Source organism: Drosophila tropicalis, unplaced genomic scaffold (genome assembly GCF_018151085.1).
Source record: "Drosophila tropicalis isolate 14030-0801.00 unplaced genomic scaffold, ASM1815108v1 contig_1190, whole genome shotgun sequence".
Lineage (NCBI taxonomy): Eukaryota > Metazoa > Arthropoda > Insecta > Diptera > Drosophilidae > Drosophila > Drosophila tropicalis.
The window spans coordinates 2,032,051-2,058,713 of NW_027172561.1; the positions used below are offsets into that span (position 1 = coordinate 2,032,051).

At 42.9% G+C, this 26,663-nt stretch overlaps 7 protein-coding genes across 7 annotated transcripts; 4 read left to right on the forward strand and 3 right to left on the reverse strand.

Annotated features, from left to right (window-relative positions):
- Window positions 1-157: 157 nt before the first annotated feature.
- On the forward strand, window positions 158-2,488 carry ATPsynbetaL (ATP synthase, beta subunit-like). Its single transcript, XM_068292016.1, has 3 exons — window positions 158-287; window positions 352-764; window positions 835-2,488. Exons 1-3 carry the CDS (start codon window positions 257-259, stop codon window positions 2,419-2,421), a joined length of 2,031 nt encoding a protein of 676 aa, XP_068148117.1. The 5' UTR covers window positions 158-256; the 3' UTR covers window positions 2,422-2,488.
- A 73-nt stretch (window positions 2,489-2,561) lies between these two features.
- Window positions 2,562-5,783, forward strand: IleRS-m (Isoleucyl-tRNA synthetase, mitochondrial). The gene is made up of 6 exons (XM_068292027.1): window positions 2,562-2,739; window positions 2,818-3,103; window positions 3,169-3,373; window positions 3,428-4,615; window positions 4,675-5,005; window positions 5,069-5,783. The coding sequence occupies exons 1-6, from the start codon at window positions 2,575-2,577 to the stop codon at window positions 5,708-5,710; spliced, it is 2,817 nt and encodes a 938-aa protein (XP_068148128.1). The 5' UTR covers window positions 2,562-2,574; the 3' UTR covers window positions 5,711-5,783.
- Window positions 5,784-5,878: 95 nt separating this feature from the next.
- On the forward strand, window positions 5,879-7,419 carry LOC137578321 (isoleucine--tRNA ligase, mitochondrial-like). Its single transcript, XM_068292050.1, has 3 exons — window positions 5,879-6,251; window positions 6,311-6,641; window positions 6,705-7,419. Exons 1-3 carry the CDS (start codon window positions 5,992-5,994, stop codon window positions 7,344-7,346), a joined length of 1,233 nt encoding a protein of 410 aa, XP_068148151.1. The 5' UTR covers window positions 5,879-5,991; the 3' UTR covers window positions 7,347-7,419.
- Window positions 7,341-9,616, reverse strand: IntS9 (integrator complex subunit 9). The gene is given in 3 exon segments (XM_068292038.1): window positions 7,341-9,017; window positions 9,019-9,414; window positions 9,476-9,616. Coding segments are annotated over 3 exon segments (1,980 nt in total). The 5' UTR covers window positions 9,485-9,616; the 3' UTR covers window positions 7,341-7,442.
- Window positions 9,617-10,301: 685 nt separating this feature from the next.
- On the reverse strand, window positions 10,302-17,736 carry Zn72D (Zinc-finger protein 72D). The gene is given in 7 exon segments (XM_068293351.1): window positions 10,302-11,425; window positions 11,427-11,531; window positions 11,609-11,805; window positions 14,437-14,914; window positions 14,916-14,938; window positions 15,912-17,445; window positions 17,582-17,736. Coding segments are annotated over 6 exon segments (2,838 nt in total). The 5' UTR covers window positions 17,582-17,736; the 3' UTR covers window positions 10,302-10,924.
- A 548-nt stretch (window positions 17,737-18,284) lies between these two features.
- On the forward strand, window positions 18,285-23,084 carry LOC137579565 (tonsoku-like protein). The gene is given in 6 exon segments (XM_068293348.1): window positions 18,285-18,705; window positions 18,769-18,940; window positions 19,004-20,453; window positions 20,455-21,569; window positions 21,625-21,800; window positions 21,881-23,084. Coding segments are annotated over 6 exon segments (4,272 nt in total). The 5' UTR covers window positions 18,285-18,434; the 3' UTR covers window positions 22,969-23,084.
- A 145-nt stretch (window positions 23,085-23,229) lies between these two features.
- Window positions 23,230-25,094, reverse strand: Mcad (Medium-chain acyl-CoA dehydrogenase). Its single transcript, XM_068293362.1, has 3 exons — window positions 24,933-25,094; window positions 24,331-24,684; window positions 23,230-24,244 (listed from the first exon to the last, which is right to left on the reverse strand). Exons 1-3 carry the CDS (start codon window positions 24,948-24,950, stop codon window positions 23,354-23,356), a joined length of 1,263 nt encoding a protein of 420 aa, XP_068149463.1. The 5' UTR covers window positions 24,951-25,094; the 3' UTR covers window positions 23,230-23,353.
- Window positions 25,095-26,663: the final 1,569 nt, after the last annotated feature.

Here is a 26,663-nt window from a genome sequence, read left to right on the forward strand (position 1 = left end):
CCATAAAATATTTGGTCTCTTTAAAGAGTTTCCCGACTTTGAAATATGTATATATATTCTTTCCTGTATCGAGTAGGCCTTGACTTTGGATGTCAGTTAGCAAAATGCTCAAGGAGTTTGAGCTGTCATTTAATATCACAATTCATCTCTTTGTGAACTAGCTGGCACATAAATTTGCAAAGAGCAAAAAGCAATTTTCAAAGAAATATTAAATTTAATTGAAACAAATAAAAAAGGAACACCAAAACCAAACGAAATGTCGATTGCTTGGTTAAGATTGGTCACAGGTAAGAATTTAAATGATTGGATGGCTATTCCTGCTGATGACTGGGTTTAATTGTTGGCTAACAGGATACGCCCGAATTGGCTATAAATGGAATAATCTAAATCACGTGCAAGGACAACCATCAAAGATGAAGTTTCCTTTGCTGGCTCGCCATTTGCATGCCACTTGGATGAGCCGCAATGATAAGAAGTCCGGTGCGGAAGAAGACATTTGCGAGGAAATTTCAGAATTTTCACGCGATCCTTGTGATGACATTGATGAAAGTGGTGGCATAGGCAAGGATTTGACAAAAGGAGACGATGGCAAAATCCAGGGTGGAGGAGGAACTGCTCCAAAGAATTTAGATGGCAAACGTCTTGAGGGTCAGATACAAGCTGTCATTGGACCCGTGATTGATGTCTATTTTCCGGATGAATTGCCCGAGGTACTAAATGCCATAGAAGTTATAGATGCTCCAGTTGAGCATTTGGTCTTGGAGGTATGTTAAAAATGTTTGGTTTGAAGCAGCTCAAGGGTCACCTAATCGACTTGAATGGAAACCATTGTAGGTTTTTCATCATCTGGGCGACAATGTGGTGCGCTGTGTAGCTATGGACTCCACCGAGGGATTGCGTCGTGGTCAGAAAGTTATCGACACGGGTTATCCCATTCGTGTGCCCGTTGGCAAGGCCGTACTTGGACGTATTCTAAATGTGGTTGGCGATCCGATCGATGGACGTGGTGAGGTCAAATCCGATTTCCACTCTTTTATCCACAACGATGCACCCGAATTGGAAGATTTAAGTGTGAAACAAGAAATGTTAGTCACTGGAATTAAGGTAATTGATCTACTGGCCCCTTATGTGAAGGGTGGCAAGATTGGGCTCTTTGGCGGTGCCGGTGTAGGTAAAACTGTGCTCATTATGGAGCTAATTAATAACATTGCCAAGTCACATGGTGGATATTCGGTATTTGTTGGAGCTGGTGAGCGTACACGCGAAGGTAACGATCTTTACCATGAAATGATCGAGTCCAATGTGATCTCCATTGATGATGATTCGTCCAAGGTGTCGCTTGTATTTGGCCAGATGAATGAGCCGCCTGGAGCACGCTCTCGCATTGTGCTGACAGGGTTGACCATTGCAGAATATTTTCGAGACATAGACGGTCAGGATGTTTTGCTCTTCATCGACAACATCTTCCGTTTCACCCAGGCCGGATCTGAGGTGTCCGCTCTATTGGGACGTATCCCGTCGGCGGTGGGATATCAGCCAACGCTGGGCACTGACATGGGTACCATGCAGGAGCGTATCACTAGTACACGCAATGGCTCAATAACCTCGGTTCAGGCTGTATATGTGCCTGCCGATGATCTCACCGATCCGGCATCGTCAGCTACGTTCTCGCATTTGGATGCCACCACTGTGTTGTCGCGTCAAATTGCCGAGCTCGGTATCTATCCGTCTGTGGATCCTTTGGATTCAGTCTCGCGTATTCTTGACCCAGAGATTGTGGGTGAAGAGCATTACAGCGTGGCTAGATCAGTGCAGAAGACACTGCAGTCGTATAAGTCACTGCAGGATATTATTGCCATTTTGGGCATGGATGAGCTGTCGGAAGATGATAAATTAACGGTGACGCGTGCCCGCAAAATGCAGCGTTTCTTCTCTCAGCCATTCCAGGTGGCCGAGGTGTTCACCGGCCATCCAGGCAAAATGGTTCCCGTCGAGAAATGTGTGGATGGCTTCAAACGTTTATTGAATGGCGAGTTTGACGATATTCCGGAAATTGCCTTCTATATGGTCGGTGATGCGGATGAAGCTGTTGCTAAAGCAAATCAACTGGCTGCCTCCCTGGACGAGAAACCAAAGGACAAAGCAGCGAAGCCAAACAAAGGGGGAAAAGATGCTGCCAAGGATGACAAGAAGCCGGAGGAGACCAAAGATGCCTCCTCTAATGCAGAAAAGCCAAAGGATGATAAGGATTCGAAGTCAAAGAAGGAACCGCCAAAAGGCGAAACCAAGGCTGCCACATCGTCCAAAAAAGCTGAACCGCCCAAGGCAAGTTCCGACAAAGATGCTAAACCATCAAAGGAGAAGAAAGACGAAACAAAAACAAAGGGAGATTCACCAAAAGATAAGGACAATAAGAAATAGAACAACAATTTCGATCTTCAATTAAATCGATGAAATTTTGTAAATTAAATTTTACTAACATTTAAAACGTTGTTGGCTTTTATTTTTCCCAGTGTAGTCTTAATGTTTTTGTGTTTACGTTATAAGCCGCGTTACGTCATTAAGTTTGCCGAAATGTTGCGTGCCTTTAATGTCCGTCTTGGACTTCGCTTATATTGTGTGAAAGCTGCTAAGAAAGATGTCAAAAGATACACAGATACCATTAACCTGCCCAAGACAAAGTTCCCCAATCGTCTCAGTGCAGCCAAACGAGAAGAGCAAGAGCGACAAATATTGAATGTGAGTTTCATGGGGAATTTTAACGTAACTTTTGCATTTTCGTTTTTATTACGTACCCATTGCTCCATTCTGTGACAGAATCAAATAGCCTCTGCCTATGAGTACCAGGAGCGGCGGAATTTGACTGATGAGAAACCCACATTTGTGCTACACGATGGTCCACCTTATGCCAATGGCCAGTTGCATATGGGTCATGCGGTGAACAAAATTCTTAAGGATATAACACTGCGTCAGCGGGTGGCTCATGGCCAAAAAGTGAATTATATTCCTGGCTGGGATTGTCATGGCCTGCCGATTGAACTAAAGGCCACCAATGCAAGTGGTGTGGGATCAGTTGCTGATCCTTTGGATGTACGACAGAAATGTGAGTGGAATCAGTTAGGGTATGTGGATTAAACCGATACCTAACCAACTAGCGATTGTTTGTAGCGCGCAAATTTGCCCTGGAGGCGGTTCAGTCGCAGAAGGATGAGTTTCGTAGTTGGGGCATATTGGCCGATTGGCAACGTGATCAAATCTATATGACCTTTCAGCCAGAATTCATAGCCAATCAGCTGAAAATGTTTTATGATCTCTACGAGCGTGGTCTTGTGTATCGGGATTTGAAGCCCGTCTACTGGTCACCCTCGTCCAGGTGAGTACGTTGTCCTCGCCAGTACCTATTGATTCCTCTAATAGTTTGCTCTAGAACAGCTCTTGCTGAGGCCGAACTGGAGTATGATGCCAAACACATCAGCCCCTCTGTGTATCTGAGATTCAAATTGAATCCCCATGCCGGTTTCAAGTCAATCTATGCCTTAGTATGGACTACCACACCTTGGACACTGCCCAGCAATCAAGCAATTTGTTTCAATTCATCGCTGGACTATGTTCTGATCAAATTGACAGATCGTGATCCAAATAATCTATATTTAATAGCTGCAGCTCTGGTAACGGAATTTGAGGCCGCTACGCAGCTTAAGTGCGAAATTGTCCATAAATTTGATGGCAGCTTATTGAACCAGCTAAGCTATCACCATCCCATTGATAGAGAGCAGACCCAGTTGCCATTTTTCGATGCCAAACATGTGCAGGATAACAAGGGTACGGGTCTGGTACACACTGCTCCGGCTCATGGGCCTGATGATTTTCTAATTTGCCTATCCAAAAAGATACCAGTCAAATGTTTTGTGGATGAGTCGGGCATTTATACCAAAGAAGCTCCAGACTTCCTCGTTGGCCAATCCGTGTTAGGTCAAGGCAATTCGCTTGTGTTGCAGCACATAGCCCAAGACGTGGTTAAGGCCACACAATTGGAACATTCCTATCCCATAGATTGGCGAACTAAAGAGCCCGTAATTGTGCGTGCCAGTGAGCAATGGTTTATCAATACGGAGAAATTGAAAGGACCTGCAGCTGCCGCCTTGGACCAAGTGGAAGTCTATCCGAAAGTAAATGCCGAGGCCAGTAAGAAAGCATTGTTAAATCAACTACAGAAACGTCCCTACTGGTGTATATCACGACAGCGAGCCTGGGGTGTGCCTATACCGGTTCTCTATCGCCGGGATACTGGCAAAGTAATGGTTAATCGAGCACTTATCGACCATTTGTGTGCCCGCTTAAAAAGTGAAGGCAATATGGACTTTTGGTGGTCACAGACATTGGATGATAAACTATTGCCCGCAGAGATAGTCGAAGGTATCAATTGTGATCTCGATTTAATAGTCAAGGGCAAGGATATATTCGACATTTGGTTCGATTCTGGTAGCACTTGGTCTGCTGTATTGCAAGGAGAACAGGTGGCTGATCTTTATTTGGAGGGATATGATCAGTTCACTGGATGGTTTCAATCCTCCCTTCTAACCAGCGTAGCAGCACGCAATACTGCTCCCTACAAGTAAGTTTTCCCCTTAAGTAAATGATCTAATCAAATCAAATCTAATGGCTTTTGCTTAGGGCCCTCTTCGTGCACGGTTTCACAGTAGACGAGAAGGGTCATAAAATGTCAAAATCCTTGGGTAATGTTATTTCACCCAAACAAATTACAAAGAAATACGGCACTGATGTCCTACGCTGGTGGGTGGCTTCACATGGCACCCAAAATATGTCCATAACTGTTAGTGATAAATTACTACAACAATCTGCTGATAATCTCAGCAAAGTGCGTGGAATCCTGCGCTACTTAAATGGTGTAATTGGTGAAAAACAAAAGTTAACCCAGCACCAGGAAGATGAGAGCTATTTAAACAAGTATCTATTAAGTAATCTGCTGGATTTTGATGCGGAGGTAAGTGGAAAATCACAATTTTGGGGCTAAACTATCAAACAAAATACCTATTTAAATACTTAGATCGAGAATTTGTACAATAATTACGAGTATAATCGAGTGGTAGCCAGCATTCAGAATTTCATTGTGAATCAGGTATCTGCCATTTATGTGCATCTAATCAAGGATCGTTTATACTGCGGGAATAGTGGGGAATTGGCTGCTATACGGCAGACTCTGACACATTGCTATCGACACTTGTGCAAGACGCTGTGGCCTATTGTTCCCTTCTTGGTGGAGGAAAGCTGGCGTCATTATGAACCACAGAGCGATGGCTTTCATACGGATTTCATTTTAGCTGATCCTAATTGGCGAAATGCCAAATCTGTGCAAATTGTAAATGCAGCATTGGATATCAAACGTTTGCTTAATCAGCAATCAGGTGATGCCAACACATGGCTCCTGGACGTGACGGTACAGTGTGCCAATCCAAAACAACATGAACTGCTTAAAGAGTTGCAAAACTCTGAACTCTGCGAGATTCTGCAAGTTGGGACAGTCAGCCTGCAACAACCGATCGATGTGGAGCTGTGCCAGGAGGCCAAGGTTAATCTAAAGATGCTAAACTCAACGCTTTGTCCACGTTGCCGTCGTTATAGCCTACAACCCAATGACCACGAGACTTGCTTCCGTTGCTCTCTTGTATTAAAGGCCACGGAATCGTAAAAAATAGTCTCTTTTATTTGTTAATTAATAAGTAATACATATTATTAAAGGATGACGTCGTATTTTTCCCCTATCTGTCTCTCCCTCACTTTCTCTCTAAAAGCTTTGTAAGCATTTTAGGAGCGTGTCACGTAATTTAAGTCGTGTGATTGGTTTATCGCCGCAGATGATGTGAGTTTCGTTCTCCTCGAATTTAATGGTGGTGTCCTCGTTGACCAAGTGCAGGGATAGAAAACCACCAGTACGATCCACTTTGATGTTGGTAAAGCCATCCTGGCAATATGGACTTTTGGTGGTCACAGACATTGGATGATAAACTATTGCCCGCAGAGATAGTCGAAGGTATCAATTGTGATCTCGATTTAATAGTCAAGGGCAAGGATATATTCGACATTTGGTTCGATTCTGGTAGCACTTGGTCTGCTGTATTGCAAGGAGAACAGGTGGCTGATCTTTATTTGGAGGGATATGATCAGTTCACTGGATGGTTTCAATCCTCCCTTCTAACCAGCGTAGCAGCACGCAATACTGCTCCCTACAAGTAAGTTTTCCCCTTAAGTAAATGATCTAATCAAATCAAATCTAATGGCTTTTGCTTAGGGCCCTCTTCGTGCACGGTTTCACAGTAGACGAGAAGGGTCATAAAATGTCAAAATCCTTGGGTAATGTTATTTCACCCAAACAAATTACAAAGAAATACGGCACTGATGTCCTACGCTGGTGGGTGGCTTCACATGGCACCCAAAATATGTCCATAACTGTTAGTGATAAATTACTACAACAATCTGCTGATAATCTCAGCAAAGTGCGTGGAATCCTGCGCTACTTAAATGGTGTAATTGGTGAAAAACAAAAGTTAACCCAGCACCAGGAAGATGAGAGCTATTTAAACAAGTATCTATTAAGTAATCTGCTGGATTTTGATGCGGAGGTAAGTGGAAAATCACAATTTTGGGGCTAAACTATCAAACAAAATACCTATTTAAATACTTAGATCGAGAATTTGTACAATAATTACGAGTATAATCGAGTGGTAGCCAGCATTCAGAATTTCATTGTGAATCAGGTATCTGCCATTTATGTGCATCTAATCAAGGATCGTTTATACTGCGGGAATAGTGGGGAATTGGCTGCTATACGGCAGACTCTGACACATTGCTATCGACACTTGTGCAAGACGCTGTGGCCTATTGTTCCCTTCTTGGTGGAGGAAAGCTGGCGTCATTATGAACCACAGAGCGATGGCTTTCATACGGATTTCATTTTAGCTGATCCTAATTGGCGAAATGCCAAATCTGTGCAAATTGTAAATGCAGCATTGGATATCAAACGTTTGCTTAATCAGCAATCAGGTGATGCCAACACATGGCTCCTGGACGTGACGGTACAGTGTGCCAATCCAAAACAACATGAACTGCTTAAAGAGTTGCAAAACTCTGAACTCTGCGAGATTCTGCAAGTTGGGACAGTCAGCCTGCAACAACCGATCGATGTGGAGCTGTGCCAGGAGGCCAAGGTTAATCTAAAGATGCTAAACTCAACGCTTTGTCCACGTTGCCGTCGTTATAGCCTACAACCCAATGACCACGAGACTTGCTTCCGTTGCTCTCTTGTATTAAAGGCCACGGAATCGTAAAAAATAGTCTCTTTTATTTGTTAATTAATAAGTAATACATATTATTAAAGGATGACGTCGTATTTTTCCCCTATCTGTCTCTCCCTCACTTTCTCTCTAAAAGCTTTGTAAGCATTTTAGGAGCGTGTCACGTAATTTAAGTCGTGTGATTGGTTTATCGCCGCAGATGATGTGAGTTTCGTTCTCCTCGAATTTAATGGTGGTGTCCTCGTTGACCAAGTGCAGGGATAGAAAACCACCAGTACGATCCACTTTGATGTTGGTAAAGCCATCCTGAGTAAGACGTTTCATTAGAAGATCCACATCGACTGCGCCGTATTCGTATTTCACATTCTTCAGCACTTCCTCTTTGGATGGAGCAGGTGATGCGCCACTACTGCTGCTGCCGGTGGGATCGTCTTTAACGAAATCTGCACATGGCTGGATGCAGTGCACCTTGTCCTTGACCTGCAGCACACCCGTGAGGGTGGACAATGTGACACCATTGGTCACTTCGCGTAACGATATCTTTTGAGCCAATTCGGAGGTGATGTAAATACGATCCAATTTCCGTTTCAGTGGCAATCTAATAATCTCACCACACTTAAAGGTGATAATCTTTTTATCCGGTTGCTCGATGAACAAATTTGGAGCCGATGGATGGGGTTTGGTATAGGCCTCTGGGATAACCAAAACATTTGGCTTTAATTCTTTGATAAGCTTATTTGCTTGCTGGTAATTGAGTGAAGTGTCTATGGGACAATAGAAGGCCTTCATGGCCAATGGCTGGAACGGTGCTAATACTTGCAGATATGGGAAATCCGGTTCAGTGAATATAATCGAATTATTGGGATTGTTGCCCCACATCTCAATAAAATGGACAGCATCACCAAAACGCATACTCGGATGACCACAAAATACGACGCAAGGTTGCCGAAAATCTTTACTGAATCCCTCGGAAAACACATGATTGTAGTGCTTCAGCTTGGAGTTGCGCAAATAGAAGGCATGTGGAAATGGATCATCTGGCAAATAGACCTTATTCTGCTTGGCTGAACTTAACCACTCGGCCAAGATGTTGGAATAGGCCAAGGAGCTGTCGGCCACCGGTGATATAAAGAACATGGGCACATTGTTGAGGCCAGCGTTTTCCAGATTTTGTGTAAGACATTCGAAGAGATCGTAGACAACACCTGATGGATAACATGGTATTAGGGCACTGCCATTATTCCTTATGGTTAGGGCCACATTCATGCAGAGTTCTCCGAGTTTTGTATCAGGATTGACTGTGGGCGCTTGCGTTAGTCCAGTCATAATCAGTACATCTGCATGCTTCAATGCCGACTGATTGATGGGCCGTGGATGTGTGGTTAGTGTTGAGGAGCCGCTTACATAGCAGATCTTCTCGTGTGCTGTACTCAGCACCCAATTGCTGGAGCCTAGGCAATAGCCTGAGCTAACGGGTGTTGCTATAAACGCGCCCAGTATATCCAATTTTTCATCATAGCCCATAATGGTTACCTTGGAGAGGCTGCCCTGAACATCCTTGAGACTAAAGATGGTGCGCCACTTCTTCGCACGAAATGCTTCGGAGAGTGGACTTGGTAAGACGTGGAGTTTATCCTTCCAGAGGCGAGCCGTACATGCCTTGGGCGACACCTCAATGTAGTCGACCAGCTCTTCGAGAAAAAAAGCGTCCTATCTGCAGTGTTGGTTCAGTGGCATAAACTTTGCCCTTGAATCCCGTGTTCTCCGTGATATACGGTAGAGCGAGCATATTCAGATAATTTGAGATAAGTATCACATCGACTTCACTGAAATCGAGCATTTTGTCCATGGGTAAATTGAATTCGGGTGTGGAATCGATAAACACCCTTCCACAGCATTCTTTCAATTCGCCATCCATCTGAGGATCATGATCCCGGCTAGGTATAAAATTTGGTAGATTCGATAGCTTCAGACTCTGGACAAAAGGCAATGGCAAAAAGTTAAGGACTGTCTGCTCAGTCAGGCCACAGTCGAGCATAATCCTTAATCCCTTGAAAGTAATAATGTAGCATGGCTTCGCCAAATCACCACTAAGGCAATACTGCAAAATAATACAATAATAAAATGCCGCATCATGCTGAATAAAAACAACGTCTACATACCAGGCGCATCTTCTAATCGTAGCTGGGCAATAGCCACTTGTGGGTGACACGACTAAAACAAAAACCAAACTGATTAAAGAAGTTGCAAATAAGTAAATATAAACAGAAATCGCGGCCGGTTCCGACTGGAACACATTTTCGGATACTGCTTCCAGTTCCAATGAACCACTAGTTCGGCCACAAAGCTAACCATTTTCTACGAATCTGGCAACCCTTCTCGGTAATTTTTATTTTCATTTTGAAATTAAAAGCGATGTCGCAGCAAATTCGTGTTTTGCAGTGCATAGCATGCAATCTCTACCAGGTGGGTACAGCCCACCATTGGTAAATCATCTCTCTGTCTACATATTATCCGTCACTTTTAGGTTGACATTGTAAAAAAAACCAACCAATGGGAATGTAAAGTTTGCCGCCAAAAGCAGAAACTGCTTAAAGAATTCTTTCGCGGATCTGGAGCGGAGTGTCGTCAAAAGGTACAAATATTGAACATGGAACATGGACAGAAGTCTCAGTCATTGGATAACAATAAAATGCTGAAATTGCAAAAGCAACAACACGATGGCCACATCTCAAGCTCCAGCAAGTGGGCAAATTACATAGATGAGCTTCCTGATCGTCCTGCTCCCACTCCTTATGTTGAGTTTAAAAACCAAAAGCTGGATAAGTCGGACGATGAATCCTATACCGGTGCGGACCCTTTGCCCAGTAAACGTAAAACTAACAAAAATACTTGCTCCAAATGGCAGGAATTTCTATAGTAAGTCAAGACAGAAACATTCAACTTTTCATCTATGGGTTTATAGTAATATTTTTAATATATCCTATATTTGTTCATGTATGTATGTTTTATTAAAATTTGTTTCGGTCTTAAACATCATGTTTAATATATTTATAAGTATGTATGTATGTTGAAACGTGTAGTTGCATGAGGCTCTTCTCTCTTGGGCTAAGCTTTCTCATATAATACGATGATAGCCAAGAATTTGAGCCTCTCTTCATCATCATCTAAAAACGAAATACAATCTGGTATATTCGTTTCTTATTAATCAGCAAATATCTAGAAATTTGTTATATAATTTCTTATAATTGTTAAAATATTATTAAGTTGGAGTTTTCCTTATTGAAATTTTCATTTGGTTTCGCTACTTGCAAATTGTGTGGGGAAAATGTGGAGGAGGGGCAGCATGTTGGACATGTTACAACTCTTGCCCGGATCTGACGATGCTCCGCGCAATTAGTTTGTAGTTACGTTATTATAATTTTTTTTTTTTTTTTTTAGAATACTCGTAGAGATATAAGAGATAGTTTTTGTTTTCTTCTTTGTTTAGTAAGTGTGGGCTGGGCGTTCGTTCCGTTTTGGGGGGACGCACTTCAATTGAGAAAAAAAGTGGGTGTGTTTTATATTTAATAGCCGATCCTACATCCTACTGCTGTGTTGGCACGCTTTAATTAAGCGGCAACACCGCCAGCAGCAGCAGTTCCAGCAGTTGCACTGACTCCACCGGTACCACCTTCCTTCTTTGCCACCTTCTCATCCGAGCCGGTCTCATCGATGTCAGCAGATTCAGCCTCACCGCCGCCGACACCCGCTTTGCCCGAAGAACGGCGACGTTTACGATTAATGCGCCACGGACGCATAGGAAATTTCATGGCCGGCAGTTGATCCATACCAAGAACCTTGAAAATCTGTCGGAAAGCGATATAACGCAAAAACAATTGCGCCGACACAGTGAGATCTTCGCGTTCCTGTTTGGTTAGCTCTTGTAACGCATCGGTTGGATCCTTTTCGCAGGGATCCAATAGGCCTGGTCCATTGATTAGGAAACCTGAAGCCAATGCCTCCATAATGCGTCGCATACAATCGCCGGGTGATATGGGAAAACCGGCCGATGATATAACCTTCTCCACAAGCAATTCGAGGGACCACTGCGGCAAGGCTTGCCAGGGAGACAACTCGCTGGCAAAGATCACGCAATATACGTATAACCATGACACATGATTGCAGTCCTGTGGCTCGGGCCTGGAACCATTTTGCGTGACGTAAATCAGCAAGGGCCTATTTAACAAAACAGGGAGAGAGGCAGAAACCTATTTAGAAATTAAACTTGTCAGAGATTATTTAAAGATTCTTACCCTTAGGCATGGCTCGCGTGGCAAAAACTCTGCATCGGCAGTTGTCGCTGCAGCAGCAGCCGCTGCAATCTCTGCGGGATTAGCCTCACGGAGCAATGGGGACGTTAATGTGATTTTCACTGAGACAGCATCATCGAGCACTATGACAGCAGCATCCTCGGCATTGACCTCGACGCGATAGTTGACCTGAATGTCACCTGGAAAGGAAAGCGAGCGGAGAGGGAGTTTTGTATTAGTTTTTGGGGGCCCAAAAGTGGCCAAAGTTTAATTTTTTTCTTTCGTTTTGTTTTGCATTTTTTTGTTTTTTAAAGGATTTGTCAAATAAATGCCTCGGTTCATTGGAAAAAGAGACAAACATTAGAAATATATATATAAATATATAGGTGGATGAAGCAAAAATTCAAGTGTGAGCCCGCAATATACACAGATAACTATCAATAGGAATAGTTAAAAATGGACATGAGATAAAAATGTTTGTTTCTTCCTACGTGCCACGGAAAATCCCCCATCTGTTCCCAGCAAACAGAAGTATATAGATTTTTTTGTAATGTTTTTGTTTTAGCAGTTTATCGTATGAAACTTGCGTGCTGGGACCTGGTTGGGAGTATTTTTGTTTTTGCTAAACGGAACTGCACGTCCTGCAGTTCCACTTAGAATGCAAATTCTTAACATATGGTAATATAAAAAACATTGAACGAAATTTTTTGATCGATTACGGTTGCGAGATTTTGCGTTTCTGGCCGCGATGTCATTTCACTTGTACATTTTTGGATCGTGGACGCGCAACTTTCGTAAATTTCGGTCGCAATTTTTCCTTCACCATTCGTTATCATCATTATTATTCGTTATCATTATTATCATCATCATCATCAAATCAACATCATCAATATCATCATCATCAAGCTTTGATACACACAAATCGGCTGGCGCACATATATATATATATATATATAGATATTTAAAATATATATATATATATATACATATATGGGTAGTTTTTTTTATAGAGATAAATACGAGTGAGTAGTATTTTACAATGTATATGGAGTTTTTCTTCTCTGTAATCCGAGATTTGGCAATTTTGTCTCATACATTTTGCGTCTGTGTGTGGATCAATATATATATAGATATATTATAAATATTATTTAATCGCATTGCTTCTGGGCAGCGTTGTTTGTCAAAGGACTTTATTTACACAAAGTTTCTCTGTTGTTGGTCGCAGTCGAGTAGTAAGAGTGAGAGTATGAGAAAAAAGAGAGAGAGAGAGAGTGAGAGAGACAAAGAGAATCTATTTGTATATATACATATATATATATATATATATATATATATATGTATATAATTTTATGTTTGTATATATAAATATATTGAGGTGGGGGGCGGGGCGTGGTATATAGAGCAGAGAAGGAGAGATCGAGTGGAGCATCAAAAACGAGAGAGAACAGTCATTGAATGTGTTGTTTGGGCTGGCTCTCAAAAACTTTGTATAAATATACTCCTTTGTCTTTTTTTCGAATTTCGTAAAGATTTTTTACAATTAATTAATTTGCTTGATTATTTTGATTGGTTTCTGTTGTTGTTGTTTCTTGGTTTGTTGTTGTTGGTTGGCTGGTTGGTTGTTGCATGTATTCATTCATTCATCCAACGCCACACAACTCTCATCTCATCTTCCATCCTCTTGCGGGTAAAGAAACTCGAAGGAGGAGGAGCACTGCTTTGTTACCGTTACGATCCATTTGGTTTCTCCACCACCAGCAGCACCAGCAGCAGTAGTAGTAGAGTAGTAGCAGTAGTAGTAGAAGTAGTAGTCGTAGCAGTAGTAGTAGTAGCAGTAGGATAGCAGGAGGATCAGCAAACACACAACTGGGGGAGATCTAACTGAGTAGTGACAACAGACTGAGTGACAGTGAGTAGTGAGTAGTAGTAGAGCTTCTAGGCTAAGGCTCGAGAAATCTCTTATATCCTGCAGAGAGACAGAAGCTGAAAACGGCAAATACGTCAAAATCAAATTTGTGGGGCTACTAAGAAGAGTGGGTGGTGTTTGTTTTTTTATTTGTTTATATATATATATATTCTTTTTTTGTTTTTTTTTTTGCTGGTTTGTTGGGCGCGGTTTGTGGCGGTTTTCTATTCGCATTTTTTTTCTTTATATATATATATATATATTTCTTTTTTTCACCGCATCAACAGGGCTCAACAGCACACAGAGAATAGGTGGTAGTCCTAGGTAGTAGTAGTAGTAGTAGTAAGTAGTATATGTATGTACAATAACTATTATTTTTGTTTGTTTTTTTAAACTTTTCGACTTTTTCCACACAAATTGCCCGCGTCGTACTTGATAAATACGTATAGCATATCGATCGGATCGGTTCAGATCGGGCGTTTTATTCTAAAGTATATATTATTATCAATTATTTATTTTTTTCGTACCATTTTGGCCAAGTTCACAAAATATCAGACCAATAACTAAACATTGGGGTATCCGGTGAAATTGACCAAACAAAAATCAAGTTTTTAAGTTATGATCCTTTCGTTTTTTTTTTATTTGTGTCACACTTAAGCCATTTCTCTGGAAAAAGTTTCTCGTTTTAAATATATATATTTTTTTCTTTTTTTTTTTTTGCCTTGCAATTGGAAATAACCGAAAGGCATAAAGATTTGAGACAGAGATGGAGAGAGATAGAGAGAGGTAGAGTCAGACACACAGAGACAGACAAGTATGTAGATAGATAGGTAAAGAGAGAATAGGAAAGAGATAGGATAGGGAGAGTGAGACCAGGTGGAAATGATTTCACATAATATACTCTCTCGCCAAACACCCAGCTTACCTGCCACCTCCTTGAGCTTATCCGGCAGCACATTGGCCACCCGCTGCAGCAATCCAGCCGTTGGTTTCTCCGCACAGAGTACTACCAATTCAACGGCACTGTCACCATGAAGCAGCAATCCTTTGGCCAAATAACCAACTCGCATAACACCCTTGAGAATGCGTACTATATTGCCGCCGTTGTCGGCATCTTTGTGGAACGAAAATATCTGGTTGTCCCTTCCATCCTTTTCAGATGGTTTGTCTGTTTTCTCCTTCTTGGCCGCCGGTCCGGTGTCATTGGGCTGCTCGGTGAGGGCGTCTGAGACAAGTTTCAATGCTCGTTCTGTATGCGAGACAATGCGTTGTATGGTCTGCAGTTCCTCCTCTTTGGGATAGATTTCGGCATGTCGAGCAATCGCATGACGATCGTCGGTACTCTCCGGACGACGTACATTTCCACCGGGCATCATGCCAAAGTGCGGTGGCGGACCATTCCCCCATGCGTCCAAAGCGCTGGGCACCTGCCAGGGAAAAATCAGAATTTTTTGTTTTGTTATTCTTCATATATGTAAAATATGCCGCAAAATTATAGATATCATTGACCTGAATTTCGACTGAACTACTAAATTGAAATCGATACTAAGTCAAAAATGAATTGACTAAAAGATGCTGAAATGAATTGAATGAATACGAGTCCTGACGAAATGATCGTACTCCTTCGTTTGTTCGGTGCTCAATAAGTAATAAAACCAATCATATAAATCAGACGTAAACGCATACGTAAATTATATAGTGGCTTTATTGACGACGAAGAAAAATGATTTCATTTATATTTTCTGCCCATTTAAAGCAAATATTATCAGTAACCAATACGCACTGAGTTTCCGATGTATACACCATGGGAATACTCAGACTCTGAATGACTTTCTATGCATATCAAAACTATAAACTCCTTATTACTATAACATTTTCAATCACTGGATCAGGGTACTCTAAGAATTAATTCATTCGGTTTCGCAGATTCATTTTTATTTTTATATAAAGCAAACTTTTTTTTGCACACATGCAACTATTTTTCCATCTTTGTTTTGAGAGATTAATAAGTATTTGGTTAGCTGAAAGATTTCGTTCGTTTTTATGTCTACGTATAGAGCAGGAAATTTGATATATGTATGTATATTTGATTACAAATGCAATTACGGAAGAAAATTGGGGACATTCCATAAGCGACTCTTAAGTACTTGTCGTGTTTGAGTGCTAAGGCATAAAAAATAAGTAAACATCGATGAAATTTACTAATAATTGGCCAAAGGCAAGCGGCAGTCAATTCAGACAAAGACCGAACAAACGAATGAAGGAATGAGTGGGGATAACTTGTCCTCAATAAGAAACAAATCACGCGAAAGCCATAAAATATAAAAAAGCAATAACGTCTCTAGTTTCATATGTGCTAGAGTTGGGGCTAGGACCAAGATTTAGAAAGGATTCACTTACCACCAAAGCTGCGGGACATCCAGTTGTTGTAGTCATATTCCTCGTTGTATTGCCGATTTCTTTGTTCCTCCCAATAGTTGCCGCCACTCTCATGGTCGTCGCCGCCGCCACCACCGCCGCCTCCTCCGCCCCGATGCGATGACATGAGGGCGCGCTGAGCTCGCGCCTCGGCTAGGCGACGCTGTCGTGGAGTTGGCTTAAAGTCTACAACCAAATCGGGTTGAACTTTCCGCTTGTATTGCAAACGATGTCGCCGACCCTTCATGTGCATCTCCTTGGCATTGGGATCGTTGAATTTGCAATCGCAGAGTTTGCAATTGAAACTGAGGATTTTACCTTCCTCATCTTTGACCTCTTCAATGTATTCGCCGCCAACTGGTTTAATGTTATCCGTATTCTCGCCCAAAGAGTCGTCGAGTTGGTCATCAAGATTGTCCGTGCCGGTAGCAGATTCATTATCCCCATTACCACCACTAGTGTTACCTTCTGTTTTTACGGTAGCTCCGCCAGCGGCTGCCGTGCCAGTAGCTGCTGCAGCTGCTCCGGCTTCTCCAGCAGCTGGAACAAAATTAATTTTACCTAATTTCTTCGGTTCATCCGATGGTATTGGCTTGCCCAGTTTCTGATGCAGTTTGACAACTTTCTGGTGCTTAGCGCCGCGCACATGAGCCGCATAGGCATCTGTTCCGGTGCAAGTGACATCGCAAAGTTCGCAATGATAGTTATTGCCGCGATTCTGGGTGGTGGTTGTGGCACTGGCTTGCATCTTGAGTGAGGCTTCACGCTTCTTGTGCTTCTGGCCCTCTAAATGCTCACGATAGGTCTGCGGACCTGCGCAAGAGATCTTGCAGACTTCACAATAATGCAGTTGCTGTGGTCGCGGCGGTGCCTTTGGACGTAGACCACGCAAAGCAGCTGCTCCCGGAAATGCAGGACCCATGCCCATTTTTCGTTGATACCAATTATTGGAGCCACCATTTGGTTTCTGTGAAGCTCCTCCGCCGCCGCCGCCGCCACCGACACCGCTCTGATGTTGCTGTGCCACATACATGCTGGCTGCATTATAGAGAGCCGTATCATAGCCACTATAATTGCCAGCGGTTGGATTCGCACTTGGCGTCTTTGGTGCTGTGCCATTCGATTTGTCCATTTTGCTACCACCACTCTTCACGGGATTCTTAACGGGCGGCGCCGAATAATGAGTTTTGCTGACTGCTGCAGCTGTCGTGGCCGACGTGTTGTAGCTGGCCGGCGCCTGCTGATAGAATGTCTTACTGGCGTCATATGATTGCATGGCGCTGCGGTAGTCGCCATATCCACCACCACCGCCACCGCCATAACCCCCGCCAGCGGCAGCTCCTGAGCCAGCGCCAGCGCCGGCTGCTGCATAGCCACCCTGGCCGGCAGCCACAGCAGCGTTCTGATAGGCCGCCGCATTGGCATAAGTCGCGTTTGTCACCGCCGGGTACGAGACTTGGCCCGTATTGTATTGGGTGCCGCCATAGTTGAACCCGGCGTAGTTATTGTTCGCCATCTGTAAATAATGCAAAATCCAAATTCGATTTGTTTTGTTTAGTTAAAGGTTCTTTATGCGGTAGTTCTCCTTCGCTTTCTTCCTATTATTTTATTTTATTTTTTTTTATATTTGTCGTTGTTCCTGTCCTACTTACATTGATTTACAGTTACTTAGTTCGACCTGCAAAATTCAGTTCGATGTGTATATATGTAGATTCAGACAATTTATCTGTGCTTTCCGTATAATAGACTGTTTATGGAGCTGTAAAAGCAAAGTAGACTTAGTCACGTCATGTCAAAGGAGCCCCTACCAGAATATATCATAGTTTTTTTTTTCTCGTCTCTTTTCATTTCCACACCGACGACTATCGATTTTTAGCCCCACTATTAATTTGGACGGACGCACTTTTCGCATGTAAAATCAAGAATGAACACATGCAACTATATACAAATGTATGTGAGTGGATATGTTGTGTCGTAACCCTTTACACACGCGGATTTCACATAATATTGAGGAAATTCGATTTGAAATTATTACCTGACTTTTTTTGTTTTAACTTCAGCGAAAATTTCCGATTTATTTGCGCCGGTAGAGATGTGTATATGGGTGGTAGTTACGGCAGCATTTCGATAAGTTCCTTTCGACTAACATGTTCTGAATTACACTTTTACAAATGAAAAGGAAAGTTCAATTATTAATTGTAGATTAGATATTAAATAAACAGATACATGTGCATACACATATATAAACCATCGCAATTATAAAATATTGTTGGTTAATTCAAACAACCAGCTAGTTCCGATTCGAGACAGAACCAGTCAGCTGGTTCCGTCGTTAACAAAATCGGTTAGTGTTGCCATATCAACTGCTCGAACTCGCGCCGAAATGAAAACAAAAACAAAATAATTTCGGTGTTTTGCGGAATTGCGTTAACAATGTTGTTGTGAAATTAAGAGGTTGCTGTGTCGTACTGATGTTCGTGGTATTACTTTATCATTTTTCCCATAATGGATGAGAAGCGCTATCTGAAGCGCAAAGAGAAGGCGCGCAGTGATGGCAATCGAGAGCAATTGGCGGTCAGTTGCCATCAACTTGGAGATTATTACAATCAAATAACTAAATATAATGAGGCAGTGGGAGAGTACAAACAGGAGGCTAGCATATATGCCAGCATGGGCAAAGAGCTGGAAACAGCCAAAGCCAAGAGAATGGTGGGTGAAATGTTCACCCTGCTCTGTGAGTACGATGCGGCCAAGGATCACATTAATGACTATCTTAGTGAGTAGATCCAAATACAAATATTTAGCAAGATGTATAAAATAGTTCATTCTTTTTAACCAGAAATTGCCAAGCGATTGAAAAATCAAGTAGAACAACAACGGGCATTCGCCACATTGGGTCGTGTCCACTTGTTGCATGGTCAAAGCTTGGCCGATACCTCGGCCTCAGCGGCCATGGAGCAATTGAAATTGGCCGAAAAGAGTTTTCTTCGCAGTTTGCTAATGATTAAAGAGTAAGTCCCACACAGATGAAGATCATTAGACGAGTGTGTACTAACCACGAGACTTCTTTGTAGGCTTTCAGGCCAGATATCTAAATTGGAACAGCTGGATATGCAAGCCCGCTGTTACCTGAACATTGGTGTCGTCAAAGAGCATATGGAAGAATTTGAGGCATCCATCGAGTACATAGAGAAAGCAATTAAAATCAGCAAAACAAACGATTTATTTGAGTTGACCCACTTGTGTTACATTTCGATGAGTCTGCTCTATAATTGCAAGAAGAATGATGCAGCGTCGGCGCTTCGTTATTGTAACATGGCTTTGCAGGTCGCTAAGCGATTGCCCGATAAAGTTAAGAAGATATGTGAGACGCTGATAACAAAATCGGAAATATTAATCAAGGCGGGAGATTTCGCAAGTGTAAAGCAGATTCTGACCAAGGCCTACAAGAAGAATACGCCTAGCGAGACGGATCGCGAGAGCATTGAACGTCATTTACGCATTGTGGTGAAAATCTGTCAGACTCTGGATGAATTGGTTTTGACCAGCTCTATGGATTATGCCAAATTAAAGAGCTTGTACGAACGCCTAGGCGATGGCTGCTGTCATCTGTTGAATTATGAGAAGGCATTGGTCTACTACCAAAAGATGCTGGAATGTGCCGAACTGAATGCGGAAACAGGCAAAAGTCTGGTGCCCATCTATGTGAGCCTCTATCAGACATACAAGGATAGTGGGCAGTATGACAAGGCCTTGGAGTATTTGTGGAAGGAATTTGAACTGAATCAGGATAAAGAACCGGCTGAAGCATTTACCACACTCTGTAGCATAGCTGAGATATGTGAGCAACAAAGGCATCCTTTCTGGACCGTACACGATGTGTATCAGAAGGCATTGAGGCAAGCTGCCAAAGCGGGTGGTACAGCCTCTGCTAAGTTGGAAAGGATTGCTCTAGTACGTTTACGGCGACTAGAGCTAAAGCATAATATGCATGTTTTGGTAGAAAATCTCGAGGCAGAGGCCAAGAGTAAAGGTATTGATTTGAATGCAGCTGAAAACGAGGAGGATGACGACGATGACGATAATGATACCGGAGCAGCCGTGCAGCAGAATACTCCTGACTTGGGTGATGACATCGATCTGGATACATTAACCGATTCGGATGCCAGTGATCTAGATGAAAGTGAAAAACCACGTCCCCAACGCATGACCCGTGGCGCTCGTTCTTTGACAATCAAACGCAACAATAAGGGTGAGACTCAACTGCATCAGGCTTGCATAGCTGGCAATCTAGAGCTGGTGCGTCGCCTCATCGAACAGGGACATACTGTCAATGTGCGGGATCATGCTGGCTGGTTGCCCCTCCATGAAGCCTGCAACCATGGACACCGTGATATTGTGGAGCTGCTTTTGGATAAGGGTGCTGCTGCGGCCATAAATGATAAGGGTGGAACCAGCTGTGATGGCATCACACCGCTGCATGATGCCTGTTCCAATGGTTATCTGGATGTTGCTGAGCTTCTTTTTGGAGCGTGGGGCCGATGCCACGGTACGGACCGATTACAATGAGAACTGCATTGCCGGGTTGGATAAGTGGCGTCAATCTGCACAGCTTTTAGACGGGGAACAAGCTCAGTATTCCCAGCTGCGTGAAAGACTGCTCCGAACACTCTCTAAAGTGGGCATTTGCAGTGAGAAAAATGCCAAAGCTCTAACTAATGCTAATGTAAAGAAGTCATCCTTTCGAATAGACAGTCTGTCGGATGAGGAGCTACTGCAAGATGATAGGCTGACAGTCAGACATTCAAATCGCTCCTTCAGCCGCAATCGCTCTGGTAGCGATCGGGACCTTAGTGGCAGCAAATCTAGTCCTAATCCCCAGCCAAGTGCTAGCAAAGAGTATCGCAATGTGATGGCGCAGGTGAAACGTCCAAATCGCCAAACATTTGACGAGGCACCAAGCAGTAGCAGCTCCACGATTGGGAAAAGGAGAAATGCTTTTCTAGACGAGGACGAAGTAGATGCAGATAATTGGCTCATTGATGACTTGGGGCCGGAGAAGAAACGCAAACGTTTCAATTCCGGCAGCCTGGGCAGTCGATCATTAAAAGAAAATCAACGCGATTCAGTCATATCACCGCAACCTCCTAGTTGGGAAGTGGAGGATATTCTCCTACAGGATACACCGCCGCAATTGAGTAACGAGCTGCTCGTTAGCTCTAAACAGCGACAAAAGCAAATGAAAAAGCTAACCCTCTCGCGATCCTCCAGCATGAGCAGCAACAAGTCTACGAGCAGACATCAGGCAACACTTATGGATAGCGGCTTTTGTCGATTTCGCAGTGAAAGTCCTTTGGGCAGTGGCGAGGACTCGCTAGACGGAGCCGCCTCAGTTATAAGTTTACGAGCAACCACTGAACCAGACTCGACCACATCGTCGAGCACATTACAATTGCTAATCTCACCGGCCAAATCATCGGGATCCCCAATTAAAGTCCAAGCCACACCAATTCTGGCTACCACGGTGTCTTTTAAAATTAAAGTACAAGATGAATTCCTTTTGGTGCCCATTGAAAGGCGAAAATTGCAGGACATTAATATGCGTTGGCTGGCCGAGGAGGCTGGAAGACGTTACAATAAGTAAGGAATTGGCCGGATATTTAAAAATTTACAGATTAACTGGATTTATTTACAGATTAACTGGATTGACTCCCATGCTTCGTTTAAAGACAGCCGATGGTTTCGCCTTCGAGGAAACAGATTCAGTTAGCGTAGCCCTTGAACAGAATATGCTATTAAGCACCATTTTGGATTGGAAGATCTCTCCGCTATCCCAACGCTACGAGGAAATGTGCCATCAATTGCAGAAATGTAATATTTATTCGTTTACTCACTTTATCTCAATTCAACTAAAAGTTCCCTCTCTTTCTTTCAATATCTTGTTTTTCTAGCTGTGGACGAAAAAATCAAATTACTGTTGGAACGCTCACAGAATACGCAAGTTCTAGACTTAGCCGGTCTTTGGCTTCGTCCCAGTCAAACGGAACCTATATTTAAGGCACTGCTCCATCAAGCGCGTCTCACTGAACTGGATCTGTCACGGAATTTCATTGGTGACGATGGTTGCCAGCAATTAGCCAAATCCCTGCCCACATTAATGCAATTGAAGACACTAAAATTGAAAAGCAATGCCATCAGTAATCATGGCTTAGAGTCGTTACTCTGTGGCCCTGGCATGGAGAAACTGGAACAATTGGAGGAATTACAGCTGAGTCAAAATCCTTTGGGCAATGCCAGTGTCAGAGTATTGCATAAATTCTTCACTGGTGTTCGATGCCCCTTGCAATCTTTGGAGTTGGCTCAATGTGAATTAACCGAACTGCAGGATTTTGATTTAGGATTTAATCAGCTAACCCGATTCGATATTAGCTTTAATCAGCTCACCCAACAAAGTATTCGAAGATTAACTACCCAATTGAATAGTTGCCGTTTGGAATCTTTAAATTTAAGTTATATTCGCTGGCCACTGGATGAGACGAGTGGCTTTGCATTGGGTGAAAGTTTGGTCACCCTACTTGAGGCCGGCACCTGTGAAAGATTCGTTTGCCTCGAACTAGCTGGCTGTGGTCTGCACGATGCCCATGTCTATAAGATAAGTCAACACTTGAGCAAAGCAAAGCAATTGCAACGGCTCGATATTTGTGATAATGATCGTCTAAGTGGATCGGCCCTGGGATGCCTATTGGAGGAATTGCCACAGTTAAGTACACTCCTTTCCACAAATTGTACACGTTTGCTAGACGATGTACGTCTAAAGAAGCTGGAGCAACAGAAACAACTGCCACGACGTTTAGATTTAACAATTGATGAGCAGATTTTCAATATGTCGGGAGTTTTGGAAACATTACAATCCATTTGGCAGCTACAATTCGGTGATAAGGCCAAGATGCGAACGTGTAACAAAAATCGGCAACAAAATGATGGTAAGCGATACAAAGGTCTTGTTAAACTCTATGTCCAGGATGCCAGTCCGGATTGATATGGCCATGTTTATGTTTCGTCCTCCTTTTCTTTGTTGTCTGTCTAAGTTCATTTTAAAATTTTTTTTTAACCCACTGACGAATAAATAGCAAATACGAATATTATCTTATCGAATAGTATAGAGTAGTTAAAGTGGTTGACTACGATGGGGGGCAAATACTCGACCCCTTAGTTATCGTATCTTATCAGCGATTGGACAGATTGACGGATTGAGACTTGTTTTCAATTCAAGCAAAAAGTGAACGAAATATTGCAAAACTTTCTGGTTATTGTTTTACCTTATTGTTTAGATTTTTTCCATTTATTTATTTGTTTATTGTGAATGAGAATGACTATGCTTAGCTGAATGGATGGTTGTGGTTGTGGTAGTAATAATCTTCGGCTTAGCTAGAGACACCGCCCTTGGCTGCCTCGTACATGTTTCTTGAGATGATGAGACGCTGAATCTGGGAGGTGCCTTCATAGATCTGATAGATTTTGGCATCACGCATCAATTTCTCAACGGGATACTCGCTATTGAAGCCGTTACCACCAAAGATTTGAACAGCATCGGAGGCAATCTTGTTGGCAACATCGGCGGCATGGCATTTAGCGATCGAGGCAAAGTAGCTATTACGGCGTCCCTGATCGATTTCCCAGGCGGACAAACGCCACGCCAGACGTGAGGTTTCCACGCCGATGGCCATATCGGCCAGCATGAATTGGACAGCCTGGTGATAGGCAATTGGAACACCAAAAGTCTTGCGCTCCAATGAATACTTGAGAGCCTCGTCCAAGCAACGCTGGGCCAGACCGACCGCACCAGCAGCCACAGGTGGGCGTGTCTTATCAAAAGTGCCCATGGCGATCTTGAAGCCAGCTCCCTCGCCAATTAGGACATTCTCTTTGGGTACACGAACATCCTCAAAGGTAATGCCGCGTGTATCGGAAGCACGTTGTCCCATATTCTGTTCCTTGCGACCGGGAGTCAGACCGGGCGAATCACGCTCCACAATGAAGCCGGTGAAAGCCTTGCTGGCCGGACACTTGGGATCGGGATTGGTGCGGGCGAGTACAAAGTACCAGTTGGCCACTCCACCGTTTGTGATCCACATCTTCTGGCCATTGATAATGTACTCGTCGCCCTTTTTCTCTGCACGAGTCTTAATGCCACCCACATCGGATCCAGCACCAGGCTCAGTGACACCGTAGGCAGCCACCAAAGGCTCCTCCAGCAAACGACCCAAGTATTTTTTCTTCTGTTCCTTGTTGCCAGACAGGATCACAGGTGTTTGCTGTTTCAGAGAGAAAGAAAGAGGAAAAGAGCGACGCGCAATTAAGGAATAAGCAGGATTAGGATATCGAAAATGAGCAAACTTACGCCAAGACCGCTAGCCTCTAGAGCTGTCATAATGCCCGTGCATCCATAGGCAAGCTCTTCAGCAGTCAAACATGTGGTAAAGACATCCAAATCCAGACCACCCAAATCGGCGGGAATGTGATTGTTCATTAGTCCCAATTCCCAGGCCTTCTTTATAATGGGCCATGGGTATTCGCCGCTTTTGTCATATTGGGCAGCCACTGGGATGATCTCCTCGCGGGTGAATTTACGTGCCAATTCCTGGAACTGTTGCTGCTCCTCGGTCAGAGCAAAGGATGTACCAGTGGGTGATACATGGGAGACAGCGGCATACGATCGGCTGGCCACCAGTTGACGAATAGCCGGTGCGGCTAGCTAAAAAAAAGCACCAAATCAGAAGACTCCTCATAATCACATATCACGATTTCAAGTGCAAAATGAAAAGGGGTCAAAGTACGCAATCGAGAAGATAACAGAATCTGTTTACGAAATCGACACAAAAATGTCTGCCCAAGATGATCAACAGTTTTGCTGTCGTCATTGATTTCAGATTCGAGAACTTTGGACTCTTTTACTCCCAAAATCACTTTCTCTGTTTTTCTTCTTTTATATCGCTGGCTTACCTTATTGAGAAACGCCATTTGGTTTAAGTTTGTTGTATAAAAGATTTGAACAATATATGCAAATTTTTCTATAAGTATTGGCTAATTTTAGTGGGTCACTGCTACAGCTGCTCCTCACTCGTCGACGTCTCGCAGAGAAATAATCCAAACGAGTTTCAAAGATGGACGAATGCGCCGCGACGCGCCGCAGAGTCAGGCAGCAGCTTTGAACATTGGACCCTAACCAATCTATTGAGCTGGCAAAGCAATGGGAAAGAGCTTAAAGCTCACTGACGTCAGTTGAGAATCCAAAGGTTAATTTAGCATCAGTCTCAACCTCTTTAAAAGAAAATGTCGTTTAATGCCAGATGTTGCCAGAGTATTAGATTGAGATCGCTGATCGACAATTAATGTGCAGTATATACATACATACCCGTGACACACCCCCTTTTGGCTTTGTACGCCCCAACGGTCTACTTAAATCAAAATCAAAAGCTCTGTGACAAAAGCTAACAAAAACAAACTTTTGATGGTGCAATTGTTGCATACTTTTTGGGCTATTGAAATTTGAATAACTTGACTGAGGGGAATAAACATTTCAATCAGAAACGAATTTGTATCCTAGAGTGGTATATAGAAATTAGTCGGTAAAAATTAACTATACTGAGTTGGGGTCAACGACGTTTTTTAAATAGTTATAGGTATTATACCTTATTAAATAAAGAGATAAAATATCTAAAGGGCTAGACAAGAAATGCCTAGCCAAATGTTTTGAAATAAAATTGTTTTATATTTAATAACAATTTGCAATAAATTGAATTTATAAGCAAAATAATGAACTTTTTAACCCATGGTGCAGTGTTGTGCTTCCCTCTCTCTCGATTATGGTTAAAAATAACAACAAAAAACCGTATATAAACAGAAAATGAAGTCACGGTAAAACCCGTGTAAAAATAATTTCCAAGCAAAACCAAAGGCAACGACAAAGACAACAAGACAGACGAAATGGAAAATAGAAATTGTTGCCTATTAATTCAGCATCACTGGAGCTCGTCGGTCATCTCTTATCAGCTACGCGCATAGAATTTGCTCTGGTTAAAGCTTCTGTCTCATCTCCATCAAACAACAGCAACAGCAAAAAAAGGAAACCCAGAAAAACGAACACCAAAAAACCGAAAACATAAACTGAAAAGGAAGGCAAAAAACAAAAATAAAGGAAAGGCGAAGCGTACACGACTCCCAACCGAAGTTGTCCTGACTGGGTGGGGTACGAGGACGTGAAAACGAGGAGAAAGTCCTGTCACATCTAAGCCACAACTGGGATAGCTTCGCCTGGCCTGGCCTGGCTTGGCCTGGCCTCCTAGGCTTGCCAGTCAGTCAGTCATTTGACATTGCTCCTGCGAAAAGGTTGTCCACGCGTTAAGCAAAAACATCTTCGTCGTTATCGCCGAGTCCATATACACAGTGCCAGAGTGCTCACAAGAGTTCTCCCCCTGCTCCCTCCAAAAGATTTTTTTTAGGTATACATCATGAACAGTGAAAGAGTTTTTAAATATTTGTATTTAATTGTTTTTCCATGTTGTTGGTTTTATGCTAAATGATGAGTTTATAATTCTTGCATTACAAAAAAATCTATCCCTTAGGGAGCAAATTTAAACAAGTGCTAAGTGCTCTGTAAAGCTTTTTGTTGGCCTTCAAGCCAAACGCAAGTGAAAATCCTTGTGTTAAGCAAACACAAACTCTGTGTGAGAG